Source organism: Limanda limanda, chromosome 10 (assembly GCF_963576545.1).
Source record: "Limanda limanda chromosome 10, fLimLim1.1, whole genome shotgun sequence".
Classification (NCBI taxonomy): Eukaryota; Metazoa; Chordata; class Actinopteri; order Pleuronectiformes; family Pleuronectidae; genus Limanda; species Limanda limanda.
Genome location: NC_083645.1, coordinates 7,616,633 through 7,638,807, shown reverse-complemented (window position 1 = coordinate 7,638,807; position 22,175 = coordinate 7,616,633). Strand labels below are relative to the sequence as shown.

Sequence of the window (22,175 nt, the reverse complement as noted above, 5' to 3'; positions counted from 1 at the left end):
CTGCAACCCAAATCAGAGACCAAGCATCAAACACTAACCTGTTTTCTTTGAATGCATCGAATCTATACTTATTCTTATCTAAAGTTATTTTTTCAACTGCCTTGACTCTGAAATTACAGATCTTGAGTTATTCATAAACCAACATACTGTAGCTTTTATGTTGTTGCTTATTTAACAACATATTATTAGCCTAGACATCTCTGGATTGGCAGCATACCATGATGTCCTGTTCAACTGTTGGTATATAAGTATAGCAAAGACCATGCATCCATTCTGTTTTCAGAAAAAAAAAATCCACATATCCAAAAATATAAAACGTAATCAATGTTTTCCCTACAAATAAGGATGAAACTTGAAAATTCAATCATTATTTACTAACCACTATAGTGCAGATAGGGCTGTGGTTGAAATGTTTAGGTCCACAAAACACTTTTGCAGTTTTAAGGGTAAAAAGGATTGCATAAAAATCCAATAGTTAATGAGTGAATTTTCTTTTTTGTGTGAACTATCCCTTTAAGTGTCCACCCTGACATTACTCACCAAGGACGACGTCTCATTGTAACTTATGGTAGAGGAGGTTCAGTCATAAACATTCTTTGTATTGGAACTACTTCTTATTATCCAGAACATATTCAGTAATTTGTCCAGGGAACACACCGAGTAAAAATCTGCATCACACTGTGCAACTGGCCCTTTAAGAGAGTGTTGCATCATGGGTTGTATGTACCTGTAATGTTGCTAGGCTAACCAATACCTGCTAGGCTAACCAATACCTGCTAGGCCCAAGTGTTTTAGCACAAACTTAGTGTTCAGCTCAGTGTAAATATATAACCTACAAAAGAGTTTAGCTCGCTTTTGTCAGGACTCCTTCTGTAATGGAGAACCTTTAAATGACTACAAACCATCTTTAGTCTTCAATGAAGCCACTTCAAAGAAGTTTTAAAACAAACACAGTGCGGCTAAATGAAGTGATAGAAGATGATGAGAGATGCTAAGAGTCAAGGAAAATGTGTATTTTCTCCTAAAACTGAAAATGAAGAGATATCACACACAGGTGAGATTTATTTACTTCCTATTTTTACTTGGTGTAACTTTTACCAAAGAAAGGTCTCCACGGTGATTCCCTCCGACAAATTGTATAAATTTGGTCAGGGCCACTTTGAATACTTTTCATTAACCCACCAAAATGAAGCAATGAAGCTAGTTGGCTAGCTAGCTAGTTTTAGAGAATTAGCAACATGGCCACATACACATTTTTTAATGCAACATGCCTCATGACCAGTGTGCAATATTCAGTGTCATAGAGTTGGTAGGTTGCAGGTCATAACCAACTAACCCCCCTCACCCTCCATTTCCTAGCAAAGGAAAATCTACGGTGGCCTGCAGGTAACATAAAACCATGAAAGGCCCCCTTCAGAGCCAGTGTTTGGCTTTCATTCTGGGTGTGTGGTGTAGCATGGCAGATTCTGTGAAACCCCTTTAATGAAGACATGAAGGTCTAATTCCAAGGGAATCAAAACACAATGATTCAGAGTTTCAATCTAATATGAATGAAAACACAATTCTAAATGTTATAATTGATTTCTGACCAAAGATCCTCCCAAATTCTTCATATTGGACCTTTCATTTCATAATTTTTGTGCAGCTTCCTCTGTGATTAAAACTGAACGAGAGAAAAATGTTTTTCTCTTACCCCAGCTACCTTTTAATTGGGTCCAGACACTAGAGGAAATAGACAAGCCCAAAATGTACTTAAATGTAATCTAATATTTGGTTCTCTTTAGGTTTTAATTACATGTGTTAGTTACAGCACAAGAGACTATAAATGCCCACACATTTCAAAACAAGGAAGGACTATACTTGACAAATGAAACAGATAGGTATCCTTAGAAAATGTTAACCTATAGAGTAGCTTCCATGCTTATATATTCTTTCTACTCTGCTCTTGTGAGTGCATCAACTGAGGTTCTATTGAAATTGACACGGTATGTGTCAGACTTCTTCAACCTTCTATTTTAACAAAATTTCTGCAACTTATCTCGACCAAAAAGTCTTAGCCCAATTGGTTCCTCAGACTCAAAGTGTTTCTGACATCACAGCAACAACACCTGCTTCTAATAACACGAATGTGTGGTGTCACTATTTTATTGCTTTTGATACCTTTTTGATACATTGAACCTGTTGCCTCCGGCAGAATTAAGAAATCCTCACCTGGCTGATGATAGTTAATAATAACTCTCCATAGTATATTCTTTCCTACTGTGGCAACAATATGGCAGGTTTTTTTTTCAGGGAAAATTCCGATCTTTGTATCAATCGTCTGTGGTTACCCTCCTGTTATATCTGCACATACACAGCTGACTGTGAATCACGTCTTGTAAAGCTTGAAATGATTGTGGCCACTTAGCAGTCATGAAAAATCTAGCAAAATCTAGTTCCAGTCACATGAATACTGTATATATTGCCTTAATACATAATAATCACTATACTTGTTCTGTGTATCAGGACAGCTTCAATTTACATTAAGTAGAAATGGCTGTTGTGACAGTATTTAAGACATTTTAATGTTTTACCTTTTGAGCCCAGCCCTGCTATCTGTGTGCCTGTATGCCTGTACAGTGTTGAGACAGTTGTGCAGAGACGGGCACATGTGGAATGACTTTATTGCGCGATTAGTCATTTATTCAGACAAGTCTCCCCAACATTAAAACAAAGAGCAATGTACAAAACAGCACACCTTTTTTGCCATCAACAGAAAATTTAATAAGGTAGCGAGAGTACATAACAGAAAGTAATGAAGTGTGAGGACGCGAGTTATGAAGACGTTGAGATGTATAGGATGAGCTTGATGTCAAAGCCAAAGTAAGCACCATCATCATCATGTAGTCAGGAAAGGCCATATTTCAGTAAGAAATATTCTAGAAGGGGTGAGGAGAGGTTAAACATGATATAGGAGGGTTGTTATCACAGTTTTCAGACATTTTTACCAACTAAAAAAAGAACAATATTGGTGTAGCACTACTTTATCATGCAATTTACTTAAGTAAACCTTCTGACACACAGACAAAATATACTTCAATAAGTAGAACTCAATACATCTCTGTCCAGCAATAGTCACAAAGCCTGTAATTTACTCTTTGAATGTGAGATCCCTATCAAAAATAATATGCAGATTTTTATTTTCTTAATATATCTAAAGTGCAAGTATTCATTTTATTCAATGCTTTCTGTAAGTATAAAATACAAAGGAACAAAAACAGCAATATGTTTTTTCCTGTTTACATGTTATATTTTTCTGAAAGGAGGAGCATCATATATAACAAACCATATATATATTTATATATATACACACACACGCACACACACACACACGCCACAGATAAAATATTTTGAAAGATACAACATATTATCTCATATGGGGATGGTAAAGGGATTTAGACCAAACTGTGACATGGGATATGTTCATTGTGCATTGACCCCACCCCTTGAAATCCAGGATCCATTTCCCAACATCTTCAAATCATCAGAAAGAAAGTCTTTATAACTATACACAACAGTAGCCTATACAGTCTGCAAACATGATGGACCCTTCTACTTGGTGCGTGTGCAAACACAAGACATGCTGAATTAGCTTCTCTGTCAGTGGTTTGTGATGAGTCATATAGTGCTTAGCTTTTACCAGAGGCTGCGATTGGCTGCGTGATTAACGAGAGACTCTGAATGGCCAATGAAAGACTACAACACTAAAACCAGAAACAGAGAAGATTTGGTTGTCTGGGACCCCTTAATGGAAGTTTTGTCTGTTTTCAGTCAGTACTTGTACAGTTTGGTAGAGGCAGGTGGTCACCACCCACATTTGATTTTTGTGGAAGTTTGCTGTTATAAGTTGTGAACATGTGGCTGTTTGAATGCAGTTATAAACATGGATAACCTCCCTCTTAAAGAAAGGAGGAACAAGCAGACGAAGCACCTGCAGCTGGGAGCCACCATAGCAACCTGACTCTGAGTACATGCAACAAGTGGCTACTGTTGCTATTGCACTGAATTATGTCTGCCATTTAATTTGCTATCTGTTTCCATTTATTGAAACATGCAAGGAATGGTCTGGTCACTTTGAGCAGCAAAAGGAACCTCTTTAAATAAACTTGACAAAATGAACACTGCAGCAAAAACAGACAAAAGGCAGGGCAACACCATGATTAAGGACTGTTACAATGGCAACCAATGTATAATAAATGACAACTTTCTTGTCAATGCTTACAGCTTCAGTGCATCATCACCCCTATACGCCGAACCTAGCCAGAGCCACTGAGGACAGGACACAGCTGGACTCCTGACGCTTCACATGGGAAACAAGATGGAAAAACATCTGCCTACCATTTTGCATTTGAGTCCCAGAAATGGATGACGATGTGAGAACAACATGGCTGCAAGGTCACTGCAGGTTTTGCTGTGACACCGGGTGAGCTCTCCTAAACTCAGAAATCAGATTTGATCACATTGTTTTCGGCAGAATCACGAGTGCCCTCCTCCACCCAAAATGGATGAGTCATGTTTCATAACAGAATCATTCTACACTTAAACACGACTGATCCAGTAGCACCTGGCGACTAGTCTATAACCATACAACACAGCTTTTACTCTTTTTTTTAAAAGTGTGTGTGTCACAGAGTGAGGTATTCACAAAGTGAACTCTATGAGCAGGCTGAGGCTCTCCTTTTATTTGGCCATTAGGGTGAGAGAAAGAGACAGGAAGTGTTATAATTCTGGTCGTCATATAGCATGACCCTCCTAAAGGCTGAAATGGATTTGAGCTAAAGGTAGAATGCTCACAACAGTTTCCACACTCGTGCTGAACTCAAGACGAACTCAGAATGACCTCAGATGTGCTTGGCCAGGCACATAGTCATAGGTGGCTTGTATGTGAGTTAAATGGAAATGGGCTTTATAACATTCACAGGGTAAAGTGAGGAAATATAATCTTCTGTGCTAGAGGAGAAAGAGATTTCCTGTTCCTCTCCAGAACTGAGAACAGTCCTAACTGGGTCTGACTGTTGGCTGGGTCAGTAGGTCATGGTAGAATGCTGCTGTAAGCCCTTACAGTGCAGTGCCAGGCTTCATCAGGCCTTTCACCAACACTCAGAGACAAACCTGGGCCAAAACAAGTCTTGCGAAGAACAGATGGGATTTTCTGGAACATTTTTCTTCGCTCTAATGCCACAGGCATGACCAGTCAAGCACAGATCAAGCACAGATCAAACACAAAACATTTTAGGGAGGGATTCAGTAAGATATCTCTTACTTTCTTTGACCAGGTGTGCTCTGAGTATAACTGCTTCAGTCTAGCCTCATATATCCAACATGTCGGAGAGAATCAGGCTACAACATAAATAGCTTTTTTCCAGCTGAGGCGTCTAAAGCTGTAGTCCATGCAGTCTGTGTTTCCCCTCCATGTCAGCTAGGTGGCACGCAACTCTAACAGGGTGTGTGACTTGGTTCAGTCGTATAAGCCATTGTAGGCCAACCTGCTTTAAATAAAGCTGATCGGTGGAATAACCACTTAAAACATGTTGACTGTTAACTAGCACTTCAATGTAAGCCTAGAGGTCGATCAGGTCAAAAGAGGGAATGGACTGCATTGCATGTCTGAATGTAACATACAGTTTTGCTGCATGGACAATGAAACGGGGCCTTTTCTGTTACCCAGTGAATCCTGCCGATCAGACCTGAGATCACAGTCTGCCCGCATCAGAGAGGGACTGTAATCTTAGTTTTGAAAACAGCAACAGACTCCTCTGTCCTTTGGGTCTGCTGCAGCTAATCACTAGCTCAAGTGAATTCAAAGACAAGTCAAAGTCGAACTGAAGTTCTCCTGTCCTCCGATCGGCAGTCTCAGGTAAAAGAGGGGTCGCACTCAGGCTCCAAACTCACAGTTTCCTTGCTTTTAATGAGAGGAGGCCTTGTGCAGTTCTAGACACCATTCAAAATACTTGAGAGGCCTCTAAAAGACTCAGAGAGCAACAAGAGGCCTCAACAGGGGAAGGAGGGAGACAGTTTTCTCTGGAGTGACTGTAGGGGGACGTAAAACACCCAAGCTAGTCTATGCGCACTTAGAGACAGACAAGGCAGCCTACTGGTTTACAGAACGTGACAGGAAAGATACCTCACTACTAGTCTGACTCTTATTTCACTTTGAGCAGGTGCTTGAGAAGAAAGACTTCACATTTCGGAAATATAATGAAGATGCATCAACCTCATTGTCATGCTTTCAAATATCTACTGATCACATAGCCTATACATTTTTTTCGTCTTTTAATAGTCTATACACATGATACAATGCCACGATTGGCACGTTCGCAATATTGCACACTAAGATGAAATGTCCTACACTAGTCAGTGGATTCCTCTCTGCCTGGGAGGGAAAAACCCGACACGTTTTGGACAACACAACGTGGAGAAAAGAACTTTGACGAAAAAAACGAGTATAAGAATAACAGTAATGCGAGAGTGACATATTCTGAGCGGTGATACCCCTAAGGAGAGATCAAGGGGCTGTAGCACCATAAAGAGATAGATACTGCCTGGGCCCTACACTGCTAGGCCTCTACATCCACTGGACTGCACTCAGACTGACTGTATGCGGCCGGCTGGCCTGCCTGGCTCTCTGACAGCATCCATCTCAGCTCTGACAAATTACCTCATCCAGCCGCTCCTGATTTAGTTTTTTTGTTCTTGCTGTTTTTTTGTTAACATCATGGTGCATATGCTGTGCAAATCCACCCGTAACATCTCCAGCTGAATCTCCACGCTGACAACCAGTGCTGCCATAGGCGGTAACATCCAAGGCTGCTTCCTGTTCTAGTGAGACCTATCACGGCTCAGTGAGAGGCCACCGAGCCAGGTGTGCTGCTAGGGATTCTGGGCTGCAGGGTGCCAGAACACAGTGAGGCCTCCACCCTTTTCCAAAGTGTACCTACACCAGCACCTCATCTCTCTGCAGGGCCTGCTCCAGCTTGGCGCTTTGTTTCCACCCCCAACCACTGTTGGCCTCCAAGCTCCCAGCAGCCTTCACCTTACTTTTGGTGTTGCCACCCATGCACCATGCACTGCAGGGGTGTAAATCCTGCAGCGATGGTGAGAATATATTTCTGCCTACATAACAGCACTCATAAATGAAGACGTACAGCAGTCGAGGTCACAGACCATCCACGTGAGAACACGTAGACGAGTGGAGTGTATAAGGCACGGGTCGTAATGATGTCAGAGAGGATGCATTGCCTCACCACACGCTACGCTTACGCGTCTCTTTTTTTTTTGTTTCCGCGACTTGCGATCCCACAAGTGGACCTTACCCTTTTGCATCCCCCAACCCCCAGAGGAAAAACAACGAAGTAAGAAAGAAACAACTAAACCCACAGAAAACGTGGGTATCTTAATAAGGATTTTTTTTTTTACAGCTGATTCACAAAATCATAATTAGTACATCTAAGTTAGCACTTTTTTTTCTTTAAGATTACATGGACATGGTGCAAGAGGGTTGATATTCAATATAGTAGCTCAGAGATAAGTGTATCCCATTTGTTTTCGGCGTGTAAAATAGGCTATTTGATTTCGAGTCCCAACCTTTCCATAATGGCATGATAGAAATGCTTTAATTAGCCTACTACGGTTTAGGTCAAATTAAAGACTACAGCCTACTTCCCCAAACGTCTTATCAAAATATGAGTCTACACGCATGCTGACAGGTGTTTACAGGCCTGTACTGCCTTCTGCAATTCATACACTTTTGAGAGCGCTTTCATATTTATTCTGCGTACCGTTATAATAAACTATACATCTGATATCTGATTTTGGTTTCATAAAGTCCATAATATATTCTCTTTGTGCTGATGTCAAATAGTCGTTCTACTGTCATTACAATAATAGACCTCTGGTTTCATTTTTTGATTAAATTTTAGCATATTACCAGCTTGAAAACATTGAAACATTTTTTTTTTCGAAATAGCTTTGATGTGTGCAAAATCTGTCGTTGATAGAGATATAAACACTCTGTCCATTGTCATTTAAATCAAGTAGGAAACAGTTCATATCTTACAGTTCAATCCTTGATAGCAGCGGCTTACTGTTACATGGGTGGTAAGTGGGGTGTCATCCAGTTAAATGAGAGAGGAGACAGCAGAGGTGCTGCCATGTCTGTGGAGGTTGTGTGTGTGGGGTGATTCCCTTGGAAATTATCTTTCTATTTTACAGTTAAAAGTCAGTCGTCTCATCTCTGCTCTCCCAAAATCCACGTCAGTCGTCGTCGCCTTCGTCTCCAGCGTGCGGGCCCTCTGGCAGCAGTTCGGAGGCCCGCTTCTCTCTACTCCTCTCCTGGATCTTCCTCATCTCATCCGCGTATTTAGTGAAGGTGTTGCCGAATTTGGACCACACTTTGCTCGGAACGGTGATGGAGTTCCGGTACGTGGGCTTCACCTCGCTGACCCGCATGAAGACTCCGTACTTATTGGAGCCTACGTCGAAGAAGAAGCGCTTGTTGTCGACCGTGAGCGAGGTGCCCTCCGGCAGCTCCGCCGGCTCCTCGTCCACGCCATAGTCGTCGATTAGTTTGGCCAAAGCGTCGCGGAACTCGATGAGACCCTGAGCCGGCAAAGCGATGGTCTGGCCTTGCGCGCTTCCCAATCCGGGTCCCCGATTAACGGTCTGTCGGATCCTCAGGAACCGCCCCCTCTGGTTCTCTTTCAGATCCATGTAATATTTCCGATTCTCGCGGACCAGGAATTCGCTCTTGAGCGCCCGCCGGGGCTCATCCTGCACAATGTCCGGGTTGGACGGGCCCAGCTGAGCGTAATGTTCGATAAAGTCCCCGAGGTAGTCGCGGAACTCCACGGCAACCGACATGGAGAGAGTGAGGCGGCTCTTGTTTCCCCCAGCCCCGACCTCGGCTATCTTTAGGAAGCGGCCTTTCACATTCTGCTTCACGTCAAGGTAGAAGCGCTTGTTCTGGATGTCGACGCGCTTGGAGGCGAGCTCCTCGGTGTCGTGCTGCAGACGGGACATGGCGCCCGTCGCGCCCGGGGGCAGCGAGCCGGGGCCTGCGGTGGGCCCACCGTGGTCACTGCCACTGTCTCTGTCCGCCATGATGCTGCCTCCCTGCTTTACCTTCCACCGTCTCCCTCTGCCTGCTGCAACCTCGACTGCCCGTCAAAGCACTCCGCCGCTCTATCGCGAGAGGAGAGGAGGATCAAAAAAATGAAAGTATCTGTAGTTGGTGTTACTGTGCAGGCTGCGTTCAACACAGCCGCGATGTTTCTGCAACGTTTTGCAGAGCTCTCACTCGAGCCTTTGCTACAGCGGTATATTGCAAGTGATAGTTAACCCCCACCCATGTGAGGGTGAAACACTGCAGTACTAACACCAACAGTCAACACAGACAGACAGACAGACAGACAGAGAGACAGACAGAAAGATAGAGATAGATAGATAGATGGCTTTATAGATGGATGGATAGATAGCTGGCAAGATAGATATATACATATATATATATATATATACACATAAAGATCACACCTGTCTGCACACTGTCTAAAGCCATTTAAAGACAAAAAAAAGCCTGAAGCAGTGGTTGTTGGTTTGAGTATTTCAGCACCATGGACAGTTGTTTGGGGGGTTTCAGCACCACGGACAGCGAACCTGGACAGTCCCCGTGGAAGGAGACGGGGAGCTGAGTGAGAACAAGCTTCCTGAATGAACAGTGGATGAGACACTGTGAAGTATCATGAATCATTATCCTGTGATCAGACTCGATTGTGTGTCACTGTTCTTCAGTGGATAGATATTGATGGTCTTGAAAATGTGAATTAGTAGAAAGTAGCAAAAAGCCAACTATCGAATTCAAAGAATGGCAAATTGTGAGGATAAAGAGAAACTTATAAATTACATAGAAACTTACTCATACAAAATAATGATATATCTGACTGCACAACGTGGGTGAAGGTCTTTTAGATAGAAGATGGTCGAATTTAGAGTATAGATTCAAGTATAAAACTGTTTTTTATTTTTTTTAGATTTAAGTATATGTGCTTAATTCTGATGTGTGGTTAGTGTGTAGCCTTAGTCATTTAAAAATTAAACAAATATGTTAAAAACAATTGTCATAAAAAAGCTAAACTTTTGATGATTCATCTTCATCAAATCAGATGACTTGCAGCTTTTATATATAGTTAACATGTAAGTATATATATAAATATATATATTATACATTTTGTGGGTTTGGAAGTTTGAAAACCTCCATTTTTTTTTTAATCGAAATGATGACATTACATTTACATTATTACATGTCATTTGGCGGACGCTTTTATCCAAAGCGACTTACAATTAGTACATTTGACATCTATGAAGGGGCAATTGCCTAGGGACACTTAGGCATGCAGATGGGGAAGACTGAGGATTGAACCACCAAACTTCTGGTTGTAGAACAAACACTCTACCCCTCAGCCCAGATGAGTTGATTAACGTAGAAAATAATAAGTAGATAACTTGATAAAAATAATGTTTTTATTCTGGCCTGTTTGTTTTCCATCATTTGTTTGTTTCATTAAATCATTTTTAAAGTTAGTATTTGAGCTGAATTGGGCTGTTAAAGGTCATTTCAGGTTGGAGAAATAGCAGCAGCAGCGTTCATGTGTCTGGAGGGGAGGGGCAGGCCTCTAGTAGAAGAATGATGTGGCAGACTTGATAGATGTCGATGGGATAACTGCTTAGTGAGATTAGAGGGCTGCTGAATGCTACCCATATAACTAGGCAGAATCTTGGAAAGGAGCACAGCAATATATGCTTCAATTTAAAAATTATTTATGTCTAGTTTGTAAAATGTAATTTATTTAAAACTCAGAAGCATATACACAATTTTTACATCAATTAAAGCATTTAGCCATGAAGCCTTAAGTTTGATCTGACTGAAAAGAAGGGCAAGAGAATGTGTGTTAATCTTGTATTGAAATTTGCCCACGTATTTATTTTTGTTTTTTGGAATGAACCAACTCATCTACATTCTGGTTTGAACAGATACGTCTCTTTTTCAGAACCATGGACATCTGCCACAAAAATATATGGGATTTCAATTATGTCAATGAGCATTGCTGGTGATGGGAAAGATGGGGCTTAGGGAGTGCAATTAATAGATTAGTGTACTAAGACACAAAACCGTATGTCGACAAATGATAAATGTAAAAGCAGCTGCTGTGACCTTGACAGTAGAGTATGTTGGACCTCGGTAGTGCCATGTGACCTGATCAACACCCGACTTTAATGGTCAAATATCAAAAACAGTCATTCTGATAATTCCTACAGGTTCTACCCGGTGAATCATAGAGGTATTTTGCGGCACCTCTCCCCTGGTCTGTTTTTTTACTTACCTTCACTTTGTTAACAAATCATTTGCTCTCAAGGCTAATTTGGAAATTCCTAAATTGTGTGGAAGGTACCTGAATGGGGGTCTCTAATCAACGCATGAGTAGTTGAAAGAATGAAGGAGCGTTGGATCGGTGAATGGGTGGACAGAGAAAGGAGGTGGGGGTGGTTCACCGGATGGATCAGAGATTCTGAAGGACTGTGTTTGCCTCAAGAAATGCTGTGGTCATCCCAGAACTGGAGAAACAACGTTAGCAAATAGGGAACTATCATTATCTAATGCAAATCATGTATGTTTGATAGTATTTAGCACCAGGGGCAAAACACAGGACTGAAACTAACACTTCTAAGTCAAAGAGGTTGACTCTATGGATTAGAATAACATCTGACTCTGAAGAATGATAAATGCAGTGAGGTGACAGACCTTCATTGCAGCAATTTGGTTTTGACCCTCAGTCCACATGAGGCATCATGTGATGGGCCTACTGGGACAGAGCACTAAACCTGTCAAGGCTTTCAGCACCATGGACAGAGACTAGTGTATGATGAGAGGGCTGATGGTGGAGCGGGTGGATGAGGCCAGGGTGTGGGTGCACAGGGTCCTCTGTGATGAAATGGCCTCTTATACATTTTCTTTATCATCCCCGCCATCTATGGAGAAAAGACCTGTCCATGTGTCCCCTATATGACATTATATTTCATCCCTTTCTCAGGATGGACAATGAAAGGCTTTCGACCTCTAGCGAAGGGCGCACAGCTCCTGACAGGGAGGGAAAGGCGAAGCTTATGAATGGTTTGATTGATGGACAGAGAGATGGAGGCAGAGACTGGTTTGGTGATGGTGGGAGGAGGGGATACTTGTGCTCACCATGAAAAACCCTCAGCATTTCTTGCAAAGCTCTCTTTTCATTGTTGGAGATATATTTAAAAAAAGTGGGTTTATTAACTATAGCAGTGAGGGATTGGCTAAATGTTGGAGTAGAATGTGTTTCCACCATTACACCTGCTGATTAGGGTAACTGATGCTTCCACGTGTTGCCTGAGAGCCGTTCAACTGAACAGTATCCCCAGGCAACATTAGTGAACTGCAATAAGTCGCATAGCAGTGTGCAAAGTGTCTGGCTCGGGGTGTGCTCTTGCAGGGAGTGGATATATGTCTGGAGTCTGAAACTGCCTGCTCGCCTCGCCATGCTGAGGAATCCATTGAGAGAATTTCGCAGCGTTAGTCATCGCAACAACTATCCGCAGTGTGTGTAGTAGTCGCCTATAGCCTCTCTTGCACCTCTCGCATTGGAGATCCACAGTGGGCGCCTGTGCAGGGCTAGGCTACAGACGCACTCTCTGCTTCTGCGTGTCTGTGCACTGCGTGCGTGATCCCTCCCGCACCCGCCCGCAGAGGTTTCAACTCAGTCGGCCGGCATGCTCACACGCCGGTTGGGTCGGTGGTGGTGTGCAGGTGGGTGCCCGGGTCGTTAGGGTGTTTGCGCAGGACGTGGCGAGCCGACGCCATTGACCGGGCAGGTGATGTTTGCTCACGTAAGTCGCTCGCGTTTGACGAGGGGCGCAGGGGACGCGGCTGGTGGGTGCGCGCTACTGTTGCATCGCCTCGCCGGATAACCGCTGCTATCTCATCCTGCTCGTCTGCTCCGCCCCGGGGTTCTCTTCTCTTCTTCTCTCTCTCTTTTTTTTTTTTTTTTTTTACATTTTGCATACAGACTAGCGGATTTGCAGGAGAAGGAATCTTTTGACCAACACAAAAAAGTGGATAAACGACCCGACCTTGCGTGTGCGTGGAGTGCGTATCGTTTCTTGTGACTTCCCTGTACGCGCAAGCGGCTTTTTTCCCTTCCTGAGAGGCAATGCGCCCACCCATGCGATGCTAGCCTATTAGCTGGAGAGAGAGAGAGAGAGAGAGAGAGAGAGAGAGAGAGAGAGGGGGGGAGAGATAGAGGGAGAGAGGGAGGGAGAGAGAGAGAGAGAGACAGAGGTTTGAGCCTTGGATTCGAGAGGAGGCTAATTTACGAGTCTTGTTTTGCCTTTCAGGAAAAGGGGAGATACGAGGGGGAGGGTGGCTGGTGAAGGAGAATGCAGCAATCACATTTTTAAGCATGCAGAAGCGGGCCGTTTCCGGTTCCTAGGCTGGTGTGTCCCCCCCATCCGAGGCCAGCAGCCGTATGGGGAAAGCAGCGGCAGACACAGATGGCATGGACACTTCCACAAGGTCTGCCGCTCTGCCCTGCCTGCTCTGCCGGAGCCCGTTCGCCGCCGCCTCTCTCTTCCAGCTCGCTCCGCCGCCCAGCAGCACTGCAGCACAGCACAGGCTGACGGCATGAGGCTTGATCCAGTGCATTTCTCCATGCTGGTCATCGGGGTCTCCTTCGCCTGCTACGCCCCGAGTCTCAACTCCCTCCAGGACCAGGCGTACCGATCCACCGTGGTCATCGAGGGCGAGGTGCGCTCCTCCCCGGAGAACGTCTCCTCCCGGGAGCCCTACAGTGTGAATGTCAAAGTGCTGGACGTGTGGCCCGTCAACAGCGGCGGCCTCGAGAGGGAGCAGCTCGTGACCGTCGGGGACTTCGGCTCCGAGGCCCCGTGCACCACGGTGGAGAAGGACCACAGATATATCTTTTTCATGGACCCGACCGCCGAGCCCTTGGTATTCAAGGCATCGTACGCCCCTGTGGACGCCAGCGAGCCGGAGCCGAAGAAGGATGTGGACCGAGTGTTGTGCGAGGACTGCGGTAAGTTGAAGGCTTCTCCGTGATACCTGCCATACCCTCACACCGCACTGTGAGGGCCACTGGAGCTGCCATGGTGGTGTAGGGAGACAGCCGCTGCTCTCTGGCTGCGCGTGCACGTGTGGAGTCTATACAGTGTGGCAGCGTGCATACACATATGCATGCGCGCGAGCGATTGACACCTCCTCCATAACCCGGTCACCCATAATGAAATGAGAAGCGTGGCAGAATATGTGTGTGTGCGTGTCGTGTGAATGGGAGTGTGTGAGGAGGAGGAGAGGCAGCGGAATATGTCAAATCTCAGTTAAAGCGGAGGTTAAGCTACAGCAGGTTCCCCCTGGTGACCTGACAAGCTTCCGGCACCGGTGAAACTCCACTGTAGCCTGGATTCCATCAAGATCTGCCTCATCACATCATTACACAGAGGGAGCCTGCATGTGGAGATGTAAGGTGGAACACAGGCGAAGCTCCAGGCAGCTGTTCCCGTGTGTGTGTGTGCCTGTGTGTCAGAGAGAAAGGGAGAGGGTTATTCCATAATGTGACAGTCAGTATTAGATGTCAGATGTGCTGTTGCTTTATATCAGATTTTTTTTACTGAACCTTGACAGCACCAGTGTTGACTGCAATGACAGTCTGTGGGTGGTGGTAACAGTTCGAATCCCCCGACTTGTTGCCAATTTCCATCATGGATCTCTGGAACTTTTGTTCTTGCCTACAATTGAAACTCCTGTATCGCCTCAATATTACACAATTCTCTGAGATGAGAGTATACAGCAGCTGGACAGGTCAAAATACCGTCTATATGTATTCCCTTCTTTCCGGACAGAGAAAAAGACCTGACCTGACCTCTTTTCTTTCCAAACGTCTTTCAGAATCACAGTCAACTCCTCAAATGAACCATGCGCTTGGACTCTGTGATTCATGCACATTGTTCATTATTTAATCAGCTTATTGCAAAGCTTCGCAGATCTTTTACCTTACTCTCAAAATGACAACGCTGACTTTTTGGCCACTAATATCCACATCCTCTCCACCTGTATTCTCAGCATTTAAAGTGTGTCCCTGCTTTCAAGACAATGTAACTACATTTGTAGCATCTACTACGGCGTTGAAGCGCCTGGGTGAAGAAATACAGGAAATACAAGTTTCCTCTGCTGCACAAACGAGAGAATAATGAGATTTTAACTGTGTCAATGCATTTCTCATGTATAAACTAATACAATAGCCTCCCAGTCAAACAACAGGAGTTTATCCTGTATGTAAAAAAAATGTGAGGAGAAAAACCCTTTGAAACTATGTGATAATAAAAGCCCAAAGCTCATATTTCATTTTTTAACATTTCAAATCAACATAATATCCACCTGAGCGTCGACAGTGTCAAGAAAGCATCAAATCCTTTGAAGATACAACTCCGATGTCTTAACAAAGGGCTCATCCAGCATTTGAGCTACCCATGTGATCTATTTATACCTCTGTGACATGCTAAAATGATCAAGTCATTTATTTATGACAGTGCTGTCGCAATCAGGCTACAGTTTAAAACACATTTACCAGGCAGGGATATGAGTTCAGCAGAGGAGATACCCACAATCTGAACGGATTTATTCCACATTCACATCTCTCACACACAGAGATGCAGGGAGAAACACAACCTAATTAGACACATCAGAATCCGGCTTAACATGTGATTAGGCAACCAGAGGCCTCTGAAATGCCCACAGCATCATGATAACACCATTGTCTCCTCCTTTAATCCAATGTCTAATCTAATCTAATGTCCAGATATAGTCAGAATGTTAAAGTAACACTTCTGCGCAATGAATACTTTTCTTCATGTAGTTCTGCTATGCTGAAATTGAGTAGGTTTAGTAGGTTTTAGTAACAAAAGCAAACCAAAAAAAAGCATTTTAGCTCTCTTCAGCTTCATGTATTAACTTGTATGTTTAGAACATGTCAGACACATACATGTTCAGTAAAGTCATTTAAAACAACCAACCCCCTGTAACTGTTTATGACCCAAGACTCCTGCTGAGCTGTCACTTACTCTCTTTCTCTTCTCATTGGCTGGATACAGTCTGAGTGAATGAGCAATGACCTAGTAGGAACCCTGGCCAGTGAAGAGTTTCATTTCAGGCAACAGTAACTGCAGCACACAGATTGGCTGGCAAGGGGTGTGTCAGCAGACACACACCCTGAGCCGAGCCAATTGAAAACCAAATTTAACACAGGCAGCCAATCACATCCAAGCTGGTGGAAAACCCACCCCTGTACACACCCCTACTAATGGTTGTCAACTATATCATGTTCTAGCTGTCTCTTTGGCTTCAGTAACATCTGATTTATTTCTTCAATATCATAAAAAGCTGTGTTTGGGTTGTGTCCAGTATACATACTATAAGCTGAGAGTAGCTTAGAGTTTTTCTTTGAATAATGTCCCCCTTTTTTAAGACTGTCAACAGCTAAATGTCATTTAAATGTTGCTTAAAGTTGTAGTGCTGTCAAATGAATGGGGAAATAAGAGATGCTGATGTTAAACTTTCTTCATGCACAACCCAGCAGAGCTTTACAAACTCATCTGGCTTTATTTCTCAGTTTGCTTTCTACTTACTGGTATATATGTATCCCAACAATTTGAACTTGTAATTTAAAGTAGGAAGTAGTAGCCCTAAAGAGATTATTTTATCAATCAATTCAATTTTATTTGTATTGCCCATACTCACAACGGGGGTAACATAGAAACCTCAGCAAGAGCCAGATGTGAGGGATCCCTCTCCCAGGACAGAAGTGCAATAGATGCGGCGTGTAGCACACATATGATTACAATATTTACGGCATCGATGACAAGAAACACCGTTTAGCATAATATAAAGGTGTGTCAATGTTTAATTACTTATACATAGGAAATGTCTCATAGAAATGAAGGGTGCAGCTGACAACTGAAATGGAGGTTGCACCACCACGACGCACAATCCACCATCGCGATCCATCACCATTGTCCACGATCATGAACCATGATCACGATTCACAATTAATCATCACGATCCACTATCACAATGTTTTTTTCAAGATCCAACGTCAGGATCGTCAGGATCTATGGTCCACGATCACTATCTACGACGCACCATTATTATTACCACTTTCTTTGTTTATTCTGGTAAAAAATGAGTACAGCTTAAACTTACGCTACCATTAGCTAGTCAGTTTTACTAGATTTGTTAAGTGTTCATTTGAATTGGTACAAACAACTAAAGAGAAGCTGCTATAGTTGTGCAACTAGCTCCTGTCTGACCTGGTTAATTTTTGATGAAGACCTTTTCTCGATATTTCTGGGCCGAATGAAATCAGTATTGTTCACAGTGACACAGACAATTAAGCTACGTATTTTTGCAGTTTGAGACAACAAATTATTAGTTCACTTTTGTGAGGTTTAATAAAGACTTGTTCCTAGTAAATATTGATATTTACAGTAAGCTACAGTTGTTCTAAGTTTGAAAAACAGACCTGCTGCTGTGAGTGAAATTATGAGACGGTAAATCTTTTTCGCACTATAAAAGATAGCAGAGCTAGTTTCCATCTTCCAAAAGCAAAGCCAATGTTGATTAAATGGTGAGAGTGGCCAGGTTCCCTCTTACTGTTTATGTTATTGAGTCGGCCGTAGCTGCTCCAATATCTCCATCCCCCAACCCACGCCTCCGACCACAACACAAGACTCAGCTCTTGTGGGGCATATTTAATGGCAGCTGATGCATCTCATCAGATGTGATTTAAGTAAAGCAATGAAGTAGTTATGTTTTAACCAGCATTCAAGCTGATAAGAGTTGAGTAGTATTTATCTACTGAGCTCAACTGGCTTTCACTGCATTCCCTCATTACTCCCTTCCCGTTTAACTCTGAGAGAATGTTAATACTACATCATTCTCATATGAACCAAAATGTTTAACTGTCTATGTCACAAACCTATTTCTGACACTTCCCGTGCCTGTTTCAAAGTAAAAGCACTCCAGCGTTTCTCTTTTTAAATCCATTTATCCATTCATTTATTCTGACCGGGCTTTGTTATCACAAGAACGAAAGATGCACGTCTTCATACCGTATAGTCCTGGTGTTTAGCTAGTACATAATTCAACTTGTATTGGAGGAAATGCAGCAGGTAGACCAGCAGCTCCGCAGCCAGTTACGTGTGAACCACAGACAAACCGACACACACCGCAGCCTGTGAGACCAGAGAGTTTGGGGATCAATAGTGAAGACTTGAGGTCGACGGGATGGCGACCACTGCTCTAGTTTAAACCAGTGCATGCATGCCGAGTGTTCAGCGGACAAATTAAATGAGTTTCAGGCGTTTTAGTATCAACATGGATAAAATGCTGGAGCCAAAACGCTCTGTGGAAAAATATTATTTCAGTAAAAAAAAAGCTGTTTTCAAACAAAAACGTAATAATACGGAAGTAGTCAAATTGTGTTGACTGCTCAAACATATTTAAAAGATATGACTTGTTCTTCTTCTTCTTCTTTTTCTTCTTCTTCTTCTTCTTCTCTGTTAAAAAGTAACAAAATCTTACATCCCAGAATAACATCAGTCTTCTCTGATCATTGCTGGCGTGCCTTTTGAGATACATTTGACAGTTTCTTCCTAAAATAACTTTATCTGATGCCCAAACATGCTCCTGTCACTGATGCTGTGTGTCGTGCGGCATACTTCCGCTCTCATGCTCTCTTTCTCCCTCGCTCTCTCTCTGTCCAGCTGTAGGTGACTGTAGCTGAAACATGTAGTTCAACTAATGCCCGGCCGCCTGTCAGTCAGCCAGCCAAACAGAGAATGAGAGAAACACAGACATAGAGAGAAAGAGGGAGTGATCGATCTTTAGCCTTGAGATAAGGAATAGATGCTGCCCTAACGCATACTGTAAAAACTTCCAGTAATAGCCGGGGCCTTTTTTCTTTTCATTGAGTTCTAGGATAGTTTTATTGTATCTAGAAAGCCTATATATGGATTTACTGCTATTCGGCAATATACTCTTGTCCTACCTCCCTCTAATTTAAAATGATCTTCCTTTTTGTGCAGGTTTCTGTAGCAGCATTACAAAAATAGCTCAACATATTAGGATTCTTTCCCCCCAAGTGAGTTTTGGACGATCAGCATCAATCCTGTATCAGACTGGAACTGGCTGCAGGCTAACAATGTAAGGTGGTTCGCCTTACTCAGCATGAAGACTGAAAGCAATGGGGAGTTCCTAGCTCAAAGTCAAGAGTTCAAAAACTAACCGTCTAACCGCTCTAAAGCTCAGGGATTGTTAGACTGTATTTCCTTTGTGCAACCCTTATATTCTGTCAACAGTTTGTTTATTATATTTATTCTGTTTTGGTATGGGCTCTTTGCTTGGCCTGTGGTTATGCTGGTTGCAGCTTTCTTTCTGAAACTGTAAAGTGACCTGCAGTAATTGAGCCTGAAGCTTCACCGCCACTGCTGCACAAAGAGATGTTCACCTGCTCTTTCAAAATGCGGTGAAGCTCGACTCAGAATGCAGAACCCCGAACTGCAGAATCGGTTGTCGTTGCCATGAATATGCGGTTATCGTCCCTTACATTGATGAGTGCGAGCACCAAATTTGACACATCACTTTCCTGGGCTACCAACAAGTGTGAAGTCGAAAAGATGAATAGTTCTAAAGATATGATTTTCAGAGAAAGACGGACAGATTTCTGGAATTATGAGCCGTCAGTGTGTAACAAAAAAATAGGTTGTTTTATTTGTTAGCTTTGTGGGATGGCATGCTTTTTCACTTCGTCCAGCTTTGTGTAGACCGTTTGACGTTTAAATGCCAACCTAGGCTAACCATGTCTTGTCAGCACTGGTTTTCAAATAAGACGGGTATCAATCTTGTCTCACTTTCTGAAAGACAGTGAAGGAGCATACTTTTATGGAACTGCATCTTTGAAATTACCATTTTAGGTCATTGCTGTCTATGACATTGATCTCAGAATGCTTGTTTGTTGCTAAAAGAGAATAGATGCACCTAAATATGAGATTGCCTGCAAAATCTGTTAAGTACTCTTTGTATGCGGAGTGTAATTATGGGTCGTGCACATGCATGTGAGACTATGTCGACTGACTAACATAAGACCTTGCTAGAATGTGATGTGTGCAACATCAGCAGTATAACTTCTCAGAGCGTGCACTGCTGTCTCTCAGCTCAGGCTTACGTTGGTGTGTACAGCAGCTGGAGGGCAGAACCACTGTGGCATTGATCTCCAAATCCCAGAATTAGGAGATTTTCTTTGCTCTGGGGCAACACATCAAAACCACAGGAAACATATCCTCGGCCACACCCTTGAATAAGTCGTTAAGCCATCCTGGTGAAGTCACTCTTGCCGTTTTTTTTTCTGTGGTGTCACCACATTCAGGTCTGTAGTGAACAGTTTTCAGGGAAGGTTGTAGAGAAGTAACAGAATCTGGGCTGCAGATTTCCTAGCTTCCTCTCTGCGTTAGGGCTGAGCAATGTCAATTTATAGCTCCTACAAGGAAATTTCAATGATATAACTTGAATCAGGGACTGCATCTGTTCACATCCTCCTCTCAGACCACTGTCTCTTGCAGCTCCAAATGCAGACTCATAATCCAGGGCTCAGGTACCAAATTGATACAAGGGCGGTTCAAAGATCAAAATACTCAACCTATTCATATAAAAATAAAATTTCACTGTAGTTACTGCTGATCTTGCTCATCTCATCTCAAGAGAATTTGCGAGTTTCGCGAGAACTTGCGATAAGGATATTAAGGCTAAAATCATGGTGCAAATGACGTTGTTTGGCTGCAACGCTGTCTACCCCTGAGACTCCAAAAGTGTTTTGTGGACTCAAACGCTTCACCTGCATCATTAAAAATAATCTTCATTGTGTAATTGCAGCACTGTCTGTACTAGCTTTCTTACTGGAAAGGTTCGGTGGCGCTAGTCTGTGCGTGGAAGCCCAACGTGACTTTAGCCCAATGTTAATTATTTATTTTTTAAACAATTTGTGTTTACAGAGCCAGAGAGTCCATTTTCTTATTGTATATATCATATAAATATATATATATATTTATATGATATAAATATCATATAACCAACGACCCAAAAATCTAAGATTTCCCAACAAAATTTGTTTTCATGACAGGCCTACTTACTTTCAATAAAGCATCTTTAGGTTGCTGAACATGTCTTTCATACCCAAGCAAAATTTGTATTTTACTATGAAATATCGATATTGAATCGAATCGGAAGCTGATATCTAATCATGACCTTGCCCATTGGCGTCAAATCGATTTGGGAAATCAGTGGCGATACCCGGCACTAGATGGACAGTATAAGTATGAAACGTTGTTCCCTGTTGTCATTCTGCATGCAGAGCATTTGTAGGCTTCACATGTGACAGTCTAGTAGTATTCTTATTAGTGTTCTTCTATGTTGTTGTTGCTGGTAGTTGTTTTATTTAACTAGATTAATAGCTAGAACGCGCAGCTACCTACAGTATTTAGCATTTGACAGATTGCTAACGTTTATCACTGCTCACTCAGTATAAAGTTAACATACCTGCTCAGATAGTGCTTGGCGTAAAGTTGTCATACACTGTTAATAGACATTTAATAAACTACTATGTCAATTCTTAAACATTACCACAATAATTATTATTATTAAATACCATGGCTTAGATGAATTTCCTACTGTGATGCATTCTTTAAAACTAAAATGCTCAACACTAAGTGCACTGTGTGAAAGGGTGCCCACCCCACATTTCTAATTGCCCCCCCAGTCTGAGCAGTGTAGACCCAGGCCTGATGGTGAGTAGATAATGAGTGAGTTTTTGTTATTTTTGGGTGTACTATGCCTTCAAACCAGAGCAGAGGTGAGACTAAGACTTATGAACATACTCTATGTTGACATGTGCATCCAGGGAGTGTGTGTGTGTGTGTGTGTGTGTGTGTGTGTGTGTGTGTGTGTGTGTGTGTGTGTGTGTGTGTGTGTGTGTGTGTGTGTGTGTGTGTGTGTG

The 22,175-nt window shown here is 42.8% G+C and overlaps 2 protein-coding genes across 2 annotated transcripts in view; one reads left to right on the top strand and one right to left on the bottom strand.

Moving 5' to 3' along the window:
- Positions 1-2,660: 2,660 nt before the first annotated feature.
- purab (purine-rich element binding protein Ab) lies at positions 2,661-9,174 on the bottom strand. Its single transcript, XM_061079612.1, has one exon. The coding sequence runs from the start codon at positions 9,136-9,138 to the stop codon at positions 8,293-8,295; it is 846 nt and encodes a 281-aa protein (XP_060935595.1). The 5' UTR covers positions 9,139-9,174; the 3' UTR covers positions 2,661-8,292.
- Positions 9,175-13,738: 4,564 nt separating this feature from the next.
- nrg2b (neuregulin 2b) overlaps positions 13,739-22,175 on the top strand; it is a 49,357-nt gene continuing 40,920 nt past the window's right edge. The window contains exon 1 of the mRNA XM_061079610.1: positions 13,739-14,150. Within this exon, the coding sequence (XP_060935593.1) occupies positions 13,739-14,150 (412 nt within the window). The remainder of the gene's footprint in view (positions 14,151-22,175) is intronic.